The sequence below is a fragment of the Anas acuta genome, chromosome 2, assembly GCF_963932015.1.
Source record: "Anas acuta chromosome 2, bAnaAcu1.1, whole genome shotgun sequence".
Classification (NCBI taxonomy): Eukaryota; Metazoa; Chordata; class Aves; order Anseriformes; family Anatidae; genus Anas; species Anas acuta.
Genome location: NC_088980.1, coordinates 116,426,991 through 116,443,649, shown reverse-complemented (window position 1 = coordinate 116,443,649; position 16,659 = coordinate 116,426,991). Strand labels below are relative to the sequence as shown.

Here is a 16,659-nt window from a genome sequence, read left to right as displayed (position 1 = left end):
GGCCATGCCTGGAGTGCTGGGTCCAGTTTGGGGCTCCCCAGTACAACACAGACCTGGAGCTCCTGGAGACCGTCCGACAAAGGCCAACAAGATAATGAAGGGACTGGAGCATCTCTCCTCTGAGGAGAGGCTGAGAGAGCTGGGACTGTCCAGCCTGGAGAAGAGAGGCTCGGGAGGATCTAATCAGTGTGTATAAAGACCTGAAGGGAGGGAGCGGAGAGGTCAGAGTTGGGCTCTTTTCAGTGGTGCCAAGGCCAAGGCAAGAGGTGATGGGCACAAACAAGAACACAGGAGGGTCCCTGTGAACATCAGGCAGCACTTCTGTGTTGTGCAGGTGACCAAGCACTGGCACAGGCTGCCCAGAGAGGCTGTAGAGTCTCCTCCTTGGAGATCTTCAAATGCTGCCTGAACAGTGTCCTGAGCACCCTGCTCTGGGCGGCCCTGCTGGAGCAAAGGGTTGGAGCAGTTGGCCTCCAGAGGTCCCTTCCCACCTCAGCCACTCTGTGATTCTGTCAGTGAAAATAAAATAAAATAAAATAAAATAAAATAAAATAAAATAAAATAAAATAAAATAAAATAAAATAAAATAAAATAAAATAAAATAAAATAAAATAAAATATTAAAAAGCACAATCTTTGAAACTGTGTTCATTGTTAAAAAAAAAAAAAAAAAACAAAGAAAAAGTGAGAAGGAGCAGTAAGTAGACACACTTTCCCAAGTATGCAAAAAAAGTTAATTAATTTGCTCTGCATTAATGCTTTTGATATTAGTGGTTTTTTTTGTTTGTTTTTGTTTTTTAGTTTTTCTAAGTTTAAAATGAGCTAATAATCCCTCTCTGTCCCTCCAAATATGAGAAGTATGTGTGTGGGGGAAGGTGAAGAAGAAGAGAGAAGAAAAAAATCTGTATTTTTATTATTCACCAAAACAATTAGGTAAGGTAAATCCAGGTGTTCTTTTTATTTCTGACCAAGTAAACCAACTTGTGTGAAACATCCATGGAACTGAAAGGAGGAAGAAAGATCACAGTTCAGATTAAGAAATCGGGTATTTCCATGCTTTTGTGTATTGTATGTATTAAGGGTGAATCAAATTACGAATTGCCAGCAGAAGGCCAGCTAAAAAAACACGTTCAGCTAAAAACCATGCACATACTTAATCCGAGACAATATTCAAGCATGAGAAGGTGGAAATTAAATGAGTGCAGCACTCCAGCAGTGGTTTCCTACAACATGAGACTTCTGAGGATCCAGTAAAGAAAGGAGACAAACGTCTTTTGAAGGAGAATTCATGACGTACCCTGATGAAACTGATTTGCGATGTCCTTATTTTAATCAATTTTTTTTCCATAGAAAAATAACTTTGTACTGTAGACTTATTTTCCCAGAAAAGGTGGAATATTCATTAGAATGTTAATTCTTGAGGGTTCTGTTTTCATTTAGAAATAAAAATTTCTAATAGCTGGGATGGCTGCCTTTGTGCTTATAAAATGCTGATTGACACAATTAAATAGAGTACATGTTTTTAAGTTTTGGATAGTGACCAGTAGAGTACAGTTCCACCTGACATCTGAACTTGTTTCATACTAGGGCACAGGAAGATGCCCTATCTACTGCAACAGAATTCCAGTGTCTGCTCAAGGATGTAGGTGATTGACAATGCCAGTTTTGATTTGTCTGCATCTGATAGATAGCACTTGTGTCAGAGCTTTTGCTCAGCCTTATTGTGGGTAGGATGATCCTCAGCTGCTGGTTTGCTTCGTAACACAGACTATGCTTGCTGCACAGCGATAAAGGGTGGAAAGGTCCCATTCAGTCCCTCTGGTGACCCTACTGCTCTTTGCAGGTAGTCTCTTCATTGACCATCATCCAATTCTCATGTCAGAATCAAGCAAATGGGCAATATTGGCAGCAGGGGAACAATTGGACTAGATGATCTTGGAGGTCTTCTCCAGCATTAATGATTTATGATTCTATGAAATCTGATTCTGACGGTTGGTTTTTCTTTGAAATGTTTCACAAATATTTAGCAGCACAGTTTTTGCTAAGGAACATAACTGAATAAATAGATTATAGCATCACATATGAAAATCAGTGATACTGTTGTTTGTTTTTTTTTTGTCTCATTTCAAGTTTTTAGTACAACAGATGCTGAAATGCAAATTTCAGAAATAGCGAGGTGAAAAAGAATCTGAAAAGAAACAGAAGAAAAATACCCAAGTCACAGAACAGTTGTGATGGCTATTACAATGTTTCTGAAATTCTCATAGGCAGTAATTGTCTACAGGGCCTATAGCTGCGGAACGGACTTGTTTCTTCCTAAACTGAACTCTGTAGTTTTCCTGAAACTTGATGGAGCTACAGTTGTGCTAAACCTAAGATGCTTGTTCACTGTTCGCTGTGCAAAGAGGCATTCATTCACCTGTTCTTTTTTTGCCTCCACATGTTATTTGCCACAAAAATTTACTAACATGTTTTCCAGGAGCTGATGGAAATTGCTTTCTCTTAGTGAATTTTAGCGGAAAGCAAGTGGTATCCTGTCTGATTCCTTAATACAGTTATATAATTCTTACAGTGCTAAGCCTTAGCAAAAGAACAGTAACACTGATCTATCTTGGCATTCCATTAAGTATATATTTCTGCCTATAACTCAGACTTTAATTCTGTGGATCTTTCTTTCAGAGGCATTTTAATTGTACCTATTCCTTGCTTCTGCATATTTTTAGTTACTCATTTCTATTGCTTGTGCTCATCCCTCCCTTCTCTCCTTTTGTTTAGCTTTCTGATCCATTTTCCTCATTTAAAATCTAGCTTCTGAGATGCATATGCTTGCCTGACCTTCATGCTGCATCAGATCACTTCTGTAGCTTCATAACATAGCTTTGGGTTTCCCAAACCAGCAGGTGCACATCCAGGTAGGCTTTCTTCTGCTTAATGTGGCTCACCTAATGGCTAAGCTCCGTGTTCAGGAACCTCGCTCGTTATTAGTAGCTCAGGATAGTCAAGCAAGCTTTATAGCCTAGAACAAAATAAAAGTATAAGCCCAATCCTTTTGTTCTACCTGATTGTTCTACTTGTGAATGTTTTGTAAGGTTTAAAGCTGCAGTGTAGTGTACCTCTTACAACAAAGAGTTTGACTTATGTGTTTGTGTGTAACTGCATGGAAGTGCAATATTTGCTTTGGCATCTATCAGCCTGAATGTCCAAAGAGAAAAAGTCTCCTCCATAAAAGATCATCAGTCATGAAAAAACAAGGCAGATTGTGACACTGACTATAAATTAAAAAAAAAAAAAAGGTCTACTCAAATCACAAACTTAATGTAGAGGTGTAGTTCCTGAAGATATTAAATAGCCATGCATTTTACTTGGCCATTTTCATTAGCAAATAAATTCACATTTGCAAATGCATTTCCCTTGTTTAATGTTTTTGGTTATACCTTCTATTTCTTCATTTCCAACCAACTAATTCTCTTTTTTTTTTTTTTTCTTTTTTCTTTTTATTTGGTGTGAAATTTTCTCTTCCCTGATGTTTATTACTCTTATCTACAGTATCTCACTTCTTTCAGCATCTTTTCCAGAAAAGCTCATGTTCTGTGTTGCTATTTAACACATTTCATGGTAAACCTAGTTATGACCCTTCCATTTGTCCCATTAAAATTGTCTATTTTAACTAATGAGATTAAATCTTCACACATTTCTTCCCTTCGTGTCACAGTTACATGTGTAAGTTAGTTCTATAGTGCTGCCAAGTCTCTGTCATTTAAGAAAAGCTTAAGGCAAATATTACAAGTTTCTCATTCCAGCTAATTTGCTGGTTGTATTTCATTGATGATTTATCAATCAGAGAGAAAATAAAACTTTTGTAAAGAGGATTACTGACAGATTAAAAACCCTGAAGCATATTAGATGGATTATAGTGTTGTAGGAAACTAAAACAAAGTGTTGGATGTGAAACTGCCTTCAGATCTACAGACTTTATAAAGGTCTGTTTCTGAAAGAGTTAAGGACTGCTGTCTGAACAGGAATTGTGGAATATTAGTTCCTTTATTATAACACATTTTTCCAGCATGGAGAAAGAACTCTTCCTTTTATTTCCTGTGCAGTTTCGTAGAACAACAGGTAGGCCTGCTTTGTTTGGAGAGGACGTTTATGGCACTTAACTTAGCCCAGTAATTTTTAAAACTATTTTAAAGATGTGTATATTTCTAAATCTTCTGGGATTTGTTCAGTGTTTCTTTTGTTTTTTCCTCTTTATTACCAATGTGCTATACCGTCTCTTGTGTGGTCTTTCATACCACTCCCTTTGCTGCTTTGCAGGATGTTTTCTTTCACTGTGCTGTATTTTCCCCTTTCTCTTTTCACACTGTGGTTCCTTCCAGCTTTAGTGCATACCCTGTTACTTCAGTTCCTTCTTCTTCTCTTTCAGGTATGCTTTCCCTTCTGAGGACTCTCATAGTGGTCTCAAAGATTCCTTCAGAAATTGAATGGCCTCAAGAAGAGGAAACTTGGTCTTAAGTAATGAGCCAACTCCATTCTGCTCTCAAGTCCCAGAAGAGCAGAGCTTATTCTGAGGACAGCGTGCCTGCCTGTGCATCCAACTCCTTCTGTCATCAGTCACTGTCATTCTTTTTTTGCTGGAAGAGGTTTCCCTTTCTGTTCTCTGAGCATCCTTAGGCACATGGGAGGTAACTAATACCCTGGTTGTTACCTTGGGCGTGTAACATCGGCTCATGCATGTAATTGTAATTTAATTAGCTCAGACTTGGCAGATCTGAAAGGGGTGCAGAGACTGTCTCCTCCCTGCCATACCCCATGGCATCCTCTTCCAGAGACTTTCTACTCCACTCCTACACTTTGAAACTAGGTATTGCTGCTGCCTCTCTGCGATTTTGGACCAAGTTTGTTCTGGAAGGGCAGAATGCCTGAGGCAAGGGAAAGGAGAGCTGTGGTGATGAGGGTGAGGGGATGCTGTGTGAGCGAGCGAGCAGTAAGTTTGGATCCTAAATAGTTCTGCTAGGTTCCTGGATTTAGGAATATGTGTCTCTGGTGCCATTTCTCTTAGCTGGTATGTTGAAATGAAGGTGGGATAGCAGGACTTTCTGCAGCCTGTTCCAGCCACTGGTGTAAGTGGTGAAAGTGTGGCAGATTGAGCTGGATGTGCATATAAACATTGAGGCACGTCCCCAGGTAGCCCCTGCGACGTGTCCTCGAGCCTGTTGCTGTCCGTACCGGCGAAGTTTGGGAGGGTCTGGCTACCTGCGCTGCGGCCATGTGCTGGTGGTCCTCAAGCAATTTCTGCTCTGTTGCCATTCCAGCTGCTGCTGACAGCATTTTAAAGCAGTAACACTGAAACCGAGCAAGGTTGTGGTGGCAATGGGCAAGGGAAGGAGCGTTTCTCCTCCTGCTGCAGCGTGACAAGGCGATGAGCAGCAGCGCTCGGAGCTATCTGCCAGGGCACGGAGCAGTGCTGCACTGTACTGGGTTCACACTGTATTGGGTTCACACCCACTCCATCCCCAAATATGCGTTTCTTGTGCACATTTCCAGCCGGTTGCGATGGGCAGGCAACCTCAGGGGCGCTGAAACGAAACTTTTCGGCTGGCTTCAGCGGGGCTTGCTCTGCAGCACCGCGCTGCACACCAGGCCTCGACTCCTGCTCTCCCCGTTAACCCAGAGGGGCAGCGAGCCCCCACCCCACAACCACCTCACAGCAGGTGCTCGGGGCGAGCCCCCAACCCCTCCAGCACCCCAAGGTCACTCCGACACCCCGCCACAGCGCCCCGCGGGGCGGCGGGGAAGGCGCCGCCGCAGTAGGGCGAGCTGGGCGGCCCCAACCCGCCCTCCGCCCGCCTTCCTTTCCCTTCCCCTCCTTCTCGCCGCCGGCAGGGGAGGCCGGGCCCACGTGTGCGCCACCGCCAGCAGCGGTGAGCGGCGGGGTGACCGAGCCGGCCATGTGTGCCCGCCGCCGGGGCAGCGCCTGAGCGATGCTGCGGGGCGCCGCCGGGCCGCCCCCGCTCTCCCGTCCCCCAGCGCCGCCTCCTCCTCCTCCATGAGCGCCCCGGCGGCCGCCCCAGCCGGGCTGCTGCCCGCCGGCCACCCGGAGCAGGCGGCGAGCACCGCGGCCGCCTCCTCCTCCTCCTCCTCCTCTTCCTCCTCCTCCTCCTCCTCCTCCTCCTCCTCGTCCAAGGCGCCCTCCGCCCCGCCGCCCGCCGCGGTGCTGCGGGTGGCCGCCGGGGGGGCTCCGCGGCCGGCGGTGGCTCCCAAGGGGCCGCCCGGCGCCACCATCCAGCTGCCCGCCAGCCTGCAGCTGCCCCCAGGTGAGTCGCTCGGGGGGCTGCGTGGGACGCGCTGCTGCTGGTTTTGGGGGGGGGTTGGGGCAGGAGCCTTGCCCTCCGGCTGAGTTATGGGGTAGTTTGGGACTTGAGGGCTGAGGCTTGCATGGAGGGATGAATAATGCGAAGCGTGGACTTGTGTCAGCAGCTGTGGAAGTGACCTGCCCTCAGCATGCAAGTCTCCCGCTACTTTTACTCCAAGCAGGCTGTTTCGGAGGAGTTGCTCTTATCAGGCGGTTCTGGAGGAGCTGTTTTTGCTGTTACAGCCAGCCAGGCCACCACGGACCATCGCCGAGGCGAAGCATTGCTCCGCATGAGGTCTGCGATGAAGCCTGAAACACTTCCCTTTTCCATAAAGCATCGGTGGGAAACACAGACACAGAGTTCAGAGAAGCACCACGTTTATGGGCATGCTTCCTAGAGCAGCAAAGGAAAGGTTAGGGTAGGAAGCATGCAGTGGTGCTAAAGATGGCTTAGTGATTCGGATGCTAACAGAGCTTAGCCAGGTGCTCCTACCTGCGCTTTGTCCCAAGAGGATCATGCTGTTGGTTCCGATCTTCCTCCTCCTCACTGCCAGACTCCTTTATTTTAAGCATTTAAATACAGTGACAGGTTCCACTAACCTTATTCTTACTAGATTGACACCCCGAGCTATGTGCCCGCTCCGTGCTGCTGTTTCTGTAAGTACTTTCTGCCAGGACAGTTCCTTTGTTGGAGCATCTCTTGCAATTACTTTCAGGTGGGATGTTGCCTAGATGGATGACTTAACATTAATTCCTCTGCTGCTGCTGCATGTGTGCGTTTCCTCTTTTTCGTTTCTTTTTCATTTTTCTTTTCACGCGTCTGTATCAAAGACATATGCCTCTCCAGAACTTTAAGAAGTTAATAAGGAAAAATAAGTCTTCATTAAGTAAGTTTTCCATCAGATTTCCCAGCACTCGCATTATGCTATAGCGCCTGAGGATTCAGCCATCAAGGATGAGTCTTAACTCCTTGCCAGCTTTCCTCAGAAACAAACCCCAGTGGAAATACTGTTATTTAATAGTATGGGCCCCTGTATCTTTGGGTTTTCTACATGGTATTCTGACCCTCGGAACGTACTGGTTTAACTGGCAGATGTTCAGTTCAACGTCTTTCCGTGCAGGTGAAGGAAGGCACGTGCGAGGCGCTGGTATTTGGGAAGTACAGCTCTGCAATACTTCTCGTCGTTGTTTTCCTGTGATCTCGGTTTCGTGATGTGAGGGCACTCTGCGTGTAACCTGACTTGTGTTTGTGACGGTAGGCAGATGCAGCAGGAGGAGCATTACCTTTCTGTTGCATCAGCTTGTTTTCCTTGCTTGTGGGACAAGAAATGAAGAAAGCAGACTTTGTGTTGAAGTTGAGAGGTGCCAGTGCAGTGCAGCACTGTGAACTGTAAGTAACTGCAGGGAGTTTAATGCTGCAGAAGGAGCACAGTTGTTGTCAGATTTCATGTGGATCAGGGAGATTTCTCGAAATAATCATGCTACAGACAACTTAGAAATGCATTCTTGCTTGATAAAGTGTTAATGTTCCACCTCTTGTCTTTATTACTTGTTAAATATGGAATCCATATAAACATCATCCAGATACTTAACTGCAAGATGTATAGCATGAGAGCTGCAAGTACTGATCTGCTTAGAAAAGACAGTGGAATAAAACCACCGAATCCTGATAAGTTTGTTTCAAAGAAATGATAAAATCTAGCCACGCAGACTAAAATTGGCAGGGGATAATTCAGCTGGCTTTAAAACCATGGCATTCAACCTGTGGTACTTGTGGAAGCTGTAATGAGAAATGCACGCAGGCAGTAGGCTTGCTCTAAGCTGCAGGCAGGGATGTTTGCATCGGTTTGTTTTGAGAAAGTGTGGACGGGAGTGCTCTTAGCAGGCATTTTGCAGTACTTGGGAACTTAGTGCAGCCTGGAGCAGGTGTTGCACCTGTGCTTGCAGAGGGCTGCAGTGTGGGGAAAAGTGAGGCACCCAGGATAGCTGTGTTCAACCACGTTGTTCAGGGGGCAGCGAGGGCTCTTGAAAGTCATGGATTTAGGCTGTTTTTTTCTTTTTCAGCTTCTACTTTTCTCTCCCTCGCCCACAGCAGAGCCAGGAGGTGGGGGAGTTACTGGCTGATGAGCAGATACGGCTCTTCACTTCTCTGAGCACAGATTATCCTCCTGCCAAAGTTTACCAAGCTTCCCAGGGAAGATCACTGAACTTCACAAGTTCTCTAGTGCATACAGCACCCGGACTTGCTCATGAGTAACAAGGGTTTTCCAGCATGTTCTTCTGTGAAATGCAGGTTTGGGGCTGAGTAGCCAGCTGTAGGACTAGTGCTGTGTACTCAGGGCCTTCCTCCTTTGCCCTTAAGGGTATCTCGTGTACCAGTAGTGATGAGGTGGGAGACCATGCAGGTCTGTGCTGTGTTTTCAGCTGGGGGCTGTCTTTTATGTGCCTCCAACAGGACAAGTTAGAGCTTTGGTTGTGGTGTTTTGGCCTTAAATACTCTCAGACTGGATGGTGGGGCTTTTCAACAGGGCTTTATAATACCCTCGGTTAAGTGAAGCTTACTGTTGTGGGGGGGAAATGGTTGGGCTGTGCTGCTGACAGGAGGAAATAGCTAAAGGCTGGGGAAGGGGAAGGAGTGGCGAGGTTTCTCTTACACTTACTGCATTTCTGGTTCTTCTCTGTCATAGCCGAGTAGGACAAATTATGTTAATGAAGTAATTTTAAATGTTTTGAAGGGCCATGAGGTGTGTTCATAGCTCACCTTAGTGTGTTTGGGCCTGACGCCACTTTGGACAGGTGGAAGGTTGAGAAGGAGCATAAAAACAATGAGGGATTGTTGTTCCTTGGTTTCCTTCTTAACTGTTCTTGAATATCTGTCCCTTCTGTGTCTGCCCATGTGGGTTTTAAGTTATTCCCTGGCCTCACTTGCTGTGGGCAGTGTAACAGCATTGATAACAGGCAGGTGTTGAAAGGACAGTTAGATGTAGCATCACAGAAGGGTTGGGGTTGGAAGGGACCTTAAAGCACATCTAATTCCACCCCCCTGCCCTGGGCAGGGACACCTCCCACCAGACCAGGCTGCCCAAAGCCCCATCCAGCCTGGCCTTGAGCACCTACAGGGATGGGACATCCACAGCTTCTCTGGGCAGCCTGTGCCAGGGCCTCACCACCCTCTGAGTGAAGAATTTCTTCCTGATGCCTAATCTAAATTTGCCCCTCTTTTAGTTTGAAGGCATTCCCCCTTGTCCTGTCACTAAATACCCTGACACAGAGTCCTTCCCCAGCTTTCCTGTAGGCACCCTTTAGGTACTGGAAGGCTGCTATAAGGTCTCCCTGGAGCCTTCTCTTCTCCAGGCTGAACAACCCCAACTCCCTCAGCCTGTCCTTATATCCAGCTCTCTGATCATCCTCGTGGCCCTCCTCTGGACCTGCTCTTGTGATGGGACAACAAAATGCAGAACTCAGTTGGATGCTGAGCGTCCTCTGTTGTCACCTTAGAGTGCTGGTTCACCTGGCTCAGGTCCATGTTGTTAATCAAACTGAAGCTGAAGACGTCCAAATCAAGCTGAAGACATCCACTGGCAGGGTCCATGCCGTGCCTTGCTCTAGGCTGGCAGGCTGGTGCAAGGCTCAGCTGCTGTATAATTGTTCCCTTCCATCCTCCTCAGAGGCAAAACAGCAGAAAGTACAGGTCCGTGGCTCCTGTTTGCAGCTCAGTTGTCTTCACTTGTGTATTTTGGCCTGTCCCTGGTGAGTTCTCTTCTGCCTACAGCTTATCTGGGCTGATAGGGAGTAACTGGGAAGCACGGTTCTGCTTTCTGGCAGAAGGCAGGCAGCCAGCGAGCAGGCACCTGTGGGTGGGAGGGAGGGAGGAAGGTTATGCAGTGTCCCAGCTCTGCTGCTGTCTGGCACAGGGCTCAATCTCTTCAGGTTTCTCTTAATTGTGTAGCTCTAAGGTCATCTGCGAAGGTGAGGGCGAGCAAAACTCTGCACGCTGCTGCCTCCTTAAGCTGGCTGAGGGGCTCTCAAGTACAGCATCCCGTCTCGCTCCTCCTGTCCTATTTGTTGTCTCTTGGTTGTAAAACTGTGGGAGGAATTTGATGTTTTCATATTTGCATCAGGTCCTTCATTTTGGAATAGAAGGAAGTGCTGATTTTAAAAATAAGTTCTTATTTTCTACTTTGATTGTGTAGGAGGAGGATATCCAAAGCGTTCTTGTTTCAACATGTCAAGAAACTAGAGGCTTTGCTTCAAAGTCTTCTGTTTCTCAATGTAGATAATTTCCTGAAGCCCAAGCATAACACTTACACTGTAGGATGACCGGTAGCTGCTAAATGGTCATGGTTTTAACTTTTTTTTATCCCGGTAGTGTCCTCTGTTTAGTAGTTTTATCAGGATGGATTGTTTGTCAACTCCTCTCTTCACAAGAGGCAACACCAGTCACCTTTTTTCTGAGGAGGGGTCAGCAAAGCTGTGGCAGATCTGTGGAACTAAAACACACTTAAAAGACAGTGAGTAAATGTCTTCAGCTGCAACCAGTAGAAACTTCAGCTGGTCTGTAGGGTTTGGTTTTATTTCTGTGACTGAATGTGTCTGGTGAAACAATGCCTTCATATCGTTAAAGGCACTGCCCTATGGGAATTATGATTTAAATCTTGGCAGTGGATATAAAGCTGATTTCTGTATTTATGGTTTTCACATAAAAGCAGATGCATTGTGAATACTGGAGCACTGAAATATGATGCTCAGTAAAATTAATGTTATCTGCTATTCAGATTTTACAATCAACTAATGATTGGTGAATGTTAAACTTTTTTTTAATCATTAGAAGAGAGAACTCAAGCCTGACTTCTGTTGCTTTTGCAGTATTTAGAGGATGCTGATAGCAGTAAAAATAGCATCATCCTTGCACAAGAGACAGCTGAAAAAATACTAAATATATTTCAAAATTATTTTTTCAAAGTTGCTGAGAAAGTAGGTAAGCTCCTGAGTTGTTATATCGAGCAGTTTGCAATACCAGCCTTTTTTAAGTTCTCTTAGAGCACCAAGTATTTGTCCTGTCATGTGATGGAAATCTGTGCTGTTTATTGGGTAGGACTGTACCATGGAGTTGTTTGTGCAAGTCTGGCTGTAAGTTGCAAAGCTTCTGGCGTGTATCAAAAATGGGTAATACGTCCTGTCCTATGCACTTGAAGTATTTGTGTGTTTTTGTTATCTTAAGTGTTTTTTGCATGAAGCTACTTCTCTGAAAATCCTGTTGATCTTACAAGAAAACCGTGTTTAATTTGCAAAGCAGAAAAGATCTCAGTAGATGTAGGCAAGCTGCTTGTTATCCAGATTGAGATGATTCAGGTCTGTGCTGCTATTTCTTGTCACCTTTCGAATGAAGTCCACTAGCAGGTCTTGTCTCAGGGAAATACTCTGATCAGAACTGAAGTAGGGAACACCCGATGGCAGATGGAAAACCCTTGTTACACATGAGCAGGTCTAATTTCTGTTAAAGACTGCAGAACTCATGGAGCCCAGTGATCTTTCTGGGTAAGTTGTTGAACTAAGAACAGTTGTTTTTCATTTTTTCATGGCTTATGTCTGCAGGTACGATCTAGTGCACGCCCCCAGTTGGGTGGAGGCAGAGGAGATGGGTTTGTTGGTACTGGCTGCTCCTAGGTGATGCCTGGAAAATTTAGGTTCCTTGTGTGGATGTTCAGGCAGGATTAAGAAGTGGGTGATACAGGGTGTCCTGGTTGGCAAAGCTCTTGAAGGCTTTTTGTTTGCAGCTTGCCATGTGGCAGGTGCCTTTTAGCTACAGCGGAGCCTTCTGGAAGTCAGGTCCTGCTGTTTGGTGTATCAGGAGGGAGTCCTCTCGGGGCAGCTGATGGTGCATGTATTCAAAACACCTGTATAGGGCTTGTATCCTAATCACAAATATCACACAGTTTTGGTGACAGTTCCAACAGTATCCACGTAGACAGGACCTAATACTTCTGTGAAAGATTTGCTGTCTTCTGCAAGGATTTTTGTTAGTCCTATCCCATTAAGGAGAAGGGGATAACCAGTGTTAAAAAAAAAAAAATTCTGTGTTGATCTCCATGCTTGCCTTTCTGAAATACGTGGAAATCCATGCAACAAAGGGGTAAATGAGTGCATTTAGGGGAAATCAAGTGAAATTCAACCTGCTGTTGGTCCACATGTGAACATCAAGGGAACAAGTGTCTCATTGCAAGCTTAGTCTGGATTAATTGAGTTAATTCTCCTCTTATTTAATGGAGACAGAGATTTAAAGGGGGGGCGGGGTGATACTGCCTTTTATTAGAACTCCGTCAAGGCACTGGTTCAGATTTTAGCATCTCTTGATCTAAAATTAAAATTCATAATTAAACACACCATAATTTTCAGATTTCTCTGTAACAGCTTATTGCCTCCTGGTGTTATAGAAGTGCTAAGTGCGGGGTATTGGCATATCTTGTGCCTCTTATAGAGCTGTGTGCTGCCATTTGTCAGACTTCAAACTCCTTATTTAAGGAATTTGACTCCAGCGAATATCAGGAAGTTGCAGCAAGCTGGAGGAGGGTGTGGTGTATGGATTCAGTGGCTTGTTGCAGTAGGAGTTCCCTTGAAGGTAAGGAAATGTCACTTTAGCTCCTTTGAGAGACTGTATCGTTGCCATCAGCTGAGTTCTCTGCAAACACGCAGAGCTGCTTCATGAAGTAACTTGGGTCCATGAGAACTCGAAGTCAGTTTATCTTATCTGTAGACAGTCCTGGAACTGCCTGGTTACTTAGGCAGGAAAGCAACCAAGCCTCAAGTAGGAGAGTTGCAAGCCACAAGGATGAGATGGGGAAACGCTGATGGGAAACAATCCCAGAGGATGAAAGCTGTGGCTCAAGGACAAAAGCTGGATGTTCTCACGGTATCAAATAAGACTGCCTCGTGGAACGCAGAGTTGGCCTGGAATCCCATATGCCTACCCGTAATAAAAACAGAAACTCTTGGGATTCAAGTGTAATAAATACACTTTGAATTTGAACAGAAACAGTAGTGCCATCTTGGAACTATGCCCAGAAAACATCTATGATCTCAGTTATTTACAGCCCCTCCAAGAATCAATGCAATGTCCAGATTTTCTTCAGATGTTTGGTATGGACATCTGTTGTTTGCTATAAATAAAAGGTACTCTACCTTGCATCTGGGACAGTCATGTTTTTACATAGGAGTTCTACTGTAACTCAGTAATGTGTACTTTCAAATAATGAAGCTCAACTGTGTGTGAGCCTAGGAGAACTCTTGATGGGAGCATGGGCCTGTATTCCTTGAAAAGGCATCGATGCTATTGGGGGACCCCACTGCTAGTCCATGGAACGGATATCCCCAAAAATGCACTGGTGAGCAGCTAGGCCTCCAGCACTTTGGATAAGACTTAGGAAACTTGTGAAACTTGGCTTCAAGCATTTGCATTTTCAGTCTAATTCCTGGAGTAGGGGAGGGAGAGGGGGCTTTTTACTCTTCAGAAAGATGCACAATATCTGTTGTGCCAAATTACTTGAAATAATATAATAGGTTACCTGACTCTGCTCTGTCCTGCACACGCTAGATTTCTTCATCCTTTTGTTGGCTCTGTATGCTTGAGAAGGCTGTGCCTGTGCAGGGCATCTCAGGAGCTGGTGCCTAGCGTCAGTACAGAAGCTTAGTGGAGAAAGGTTGGTGTTTCAGGAGGTTTGGGCTGTGCAGCCCTCGAGCCATTAGTGTGACAGAGCTGTGGGTGCATGATGCTTCAAAAACCTGCTCACAATAATACAGGTAATCTGGGAAACCGTGCCTCTAGTAAAACAGTACTGTTATCACCTGGGCAGTGATGTGTGCGGGTAAGGCTGGCTTTGAAATGCTTTGAGATGCAACCAGACATCCACAGCTGGTGCAACATTAAAAGCTGCACAGATCCATGGTGCAGCGTTCGTGTGATTGGCAAAGATGCAGTCAGCTCCTCTAAAGTACTTGTGGGATTTGGCATTTCTCTGCACCCTTGCATGTTGTTGAGCCTCTCTCTATTCTGTTGTAGCATGAGAGCAAGCGGGAATTACAACCTTTGAATGCTTTTCCTGACCTGGAAATTCACGTACTTCCATACCTATGGGCAAAACAAGGTGTCTTGAATTAGAACTAAAAATTGGATGCTTCACGGTGGTACCACAGCATCCCCATGCTAGTCACAGTTTCTGAGCCACTGGTACAAAGACCTATTAGTATACAAAGGAACAAGGAAAGAATGCAAAGAGTGACTTCCAAGATATGTAATTATGCAGTCAGTGAAATGACATACGAAGAGAATCAACTGCTTGGAGGCCTGGGTCTGTGGTGAGTGGTTGTGGTTGCTACCAGGCCGGTGTGATTATTGGTTGACCATGGCTGAATTCCTTTTGCCTCTACAAACATTGACTTCCAGAGGTTGGTGTTGATCTGTCATGTGCAATAAAGTGCTTTGTGAACGGAGTGCACTGCAAGCTGAGCAACTCAGTGTGGGCCATGTGTAGACAAGCCCTCTGTCCTGCTTGTCTAGGAAATCTAAGAGCAATCACGTTTTCCCTCAAGAAGTCCCTGAGCAGGAAATATTCACGGCCTCCCCAGAAGATCAGTTGTATTCGATTTCAGAATAGAAGATGGTGCTCGTCACTGGGAGCTTGTGTCTGGGTTGCCTCAGGTGGCAGCCAAACCACTGTCGCAGCATCATTGTTAAGGTAGCGAGAGGCTGTGCTTGTCACTGATGTTGCCCCCAGATTGGGCTTTCATCCTTTTTTCGTCTTCAGTACAGGGATTTGCAGGCAACATCGAGGAAAACTCAAGTAGCAGGTGAGGGTTATGGGGAATAAGCAGTTAGCTTGCATGCAGCACAATCCATACTTCACCTGAAAACATAGGACTCTATGTATTAGTGGTTATATGAGTTGTGCAGAAATGGTATCTAACTCACCTGCCGGGTCTTTAGCAGTATTTCATTAACACTTCCTACCTGTCTAGCAGTCTTTTACAGCCAGTCCACAACACAATGCACCTTGGTATGGTCACCATTTAGAGTTAGTCTCTAATAAGGCCTGTTTTAGATAGGTCTTAGACCTCTAATGCGTTTTTTTTTTTTGTTTTTTTTAAAAACTTTTAAATTACTCAAGTAGGTTTGAAGAAGAAAAACTGCCTCTTTTTTTTTTTTTTTTTTTTTAAGGATGCATTTAGGGGGAGAAACTTTTTTCAGAGCGGCTGCATGGATTATCAATATTTAGCCCTTTATTTTGTGGATTTCGATTCATGCTAAACAGGCAGGCTAATAAACTTAAAACTAATTTTCCTTTCAAGCTGACGTTCAGCTCCTGCTAAAAACATCCCCTTGAAAACTTGTTTGTACCTTGTAATTGCCTTTAAAGCTGTCCTTTTGTTTTGAGAAGCTCAGTGAAAATAGGATACTTGTTTAGGAACAGAGAGCGCTTACGTGTTTGAAAACAGCAGTAATGTTTTTGTTGTTAAACTATTCACTCATCGATTTGGGATCTGCAAGTCTCATTTAAACCCCGCATTTTTTATAATTCCTGTTTTTTTACCTATATTCTGAATTTCAATGCACTCCTGAAGGGAACTTTGCTAACATTGGGAACAAATCTGATGCATGCACCCCTGGTTTCAACATAAACAACTCGCCCTTGTTTGAAAGCAGCTGTGGTAACTCTTAAACGAGGTGGGTCAGATTTTGTTGGTTCTTGCCTGTGTGTTATTTGAGGGGGCAGGCGTGAAAGGTATGATTTCCTAAGTAGGAGACTGGTTTTTGCTTTCTTGTGTGCTGCAGTGTGCCGTGGCAAAGCAGTGCTAAAGAGCTGTTGTGTTAAGCGGTTGTGTTGGAAATTGTGTGAGCAAAGTGGTGATTTAACGTGACAATTTGAGCTTCCCACGTAAGGAGGGACCGGTGCCTCTCCATAGGAGCACCCCTGCTAGCTAGTTCACCTCAGGTGAAACCTGAGAAACAAAATCAAAGAAACTCCTTGTGGATGTCCTCCTTCTGAAACGGCCTCAGGCTTATTTTATGGTTTTCCAGGGCACATGCTGCTGGTGTGCCTATGTGTAGAGGGTGCTGTGGGTGGTGGTGGTCTAGGCCCTGTCAGAGTGACCCCGGCTGCTCTTTCTGAAGGAGCAGCTCCTCTTCAGGAGAAGGCAGCTGGCTGGGGACGAAGGACAGAGCTCCCAGTGAGACCCCAAGTTGTGAAGCTGTAGCCTGGCTCCTTCAGGTTAGCTCTGAGGGAAGCTGAGGTGGGTTTCCATGGTCAGCTCCTT

General features: G+C 45.1%; 1 protein-coding gene across 2 annotated transcripts in view; it reads left to right on the top strand.

Annotated features, from left to right (window-relative positions):
• The first annotated feature begins 5,851 nt into the window (after positions 1-5,851).
• Positions 5,852-16,659, top strand: part of TAF4B (TATA-box binding protein associated factor 4b) — a 69,764-nt gene continuing 58,956 nt past the window's right edge. Inside the window, exon 1 of one of the 2 annotated variants that reach the window (XM_068671839.1) lies at positions 5,852-6,313. In XM_068671839.1, the coding sequence (XP_068527940.1) occupies positions 6,046-6,313 (268 nt within the window). In that variant the 5' untranslated portion in view covers positions 5,852-6,045. The remainder of the gene's footprint in view (positions 6,314-16,659) is intronic. The other variant, XM_068671838.1, reaches the window with a different exon arrangement.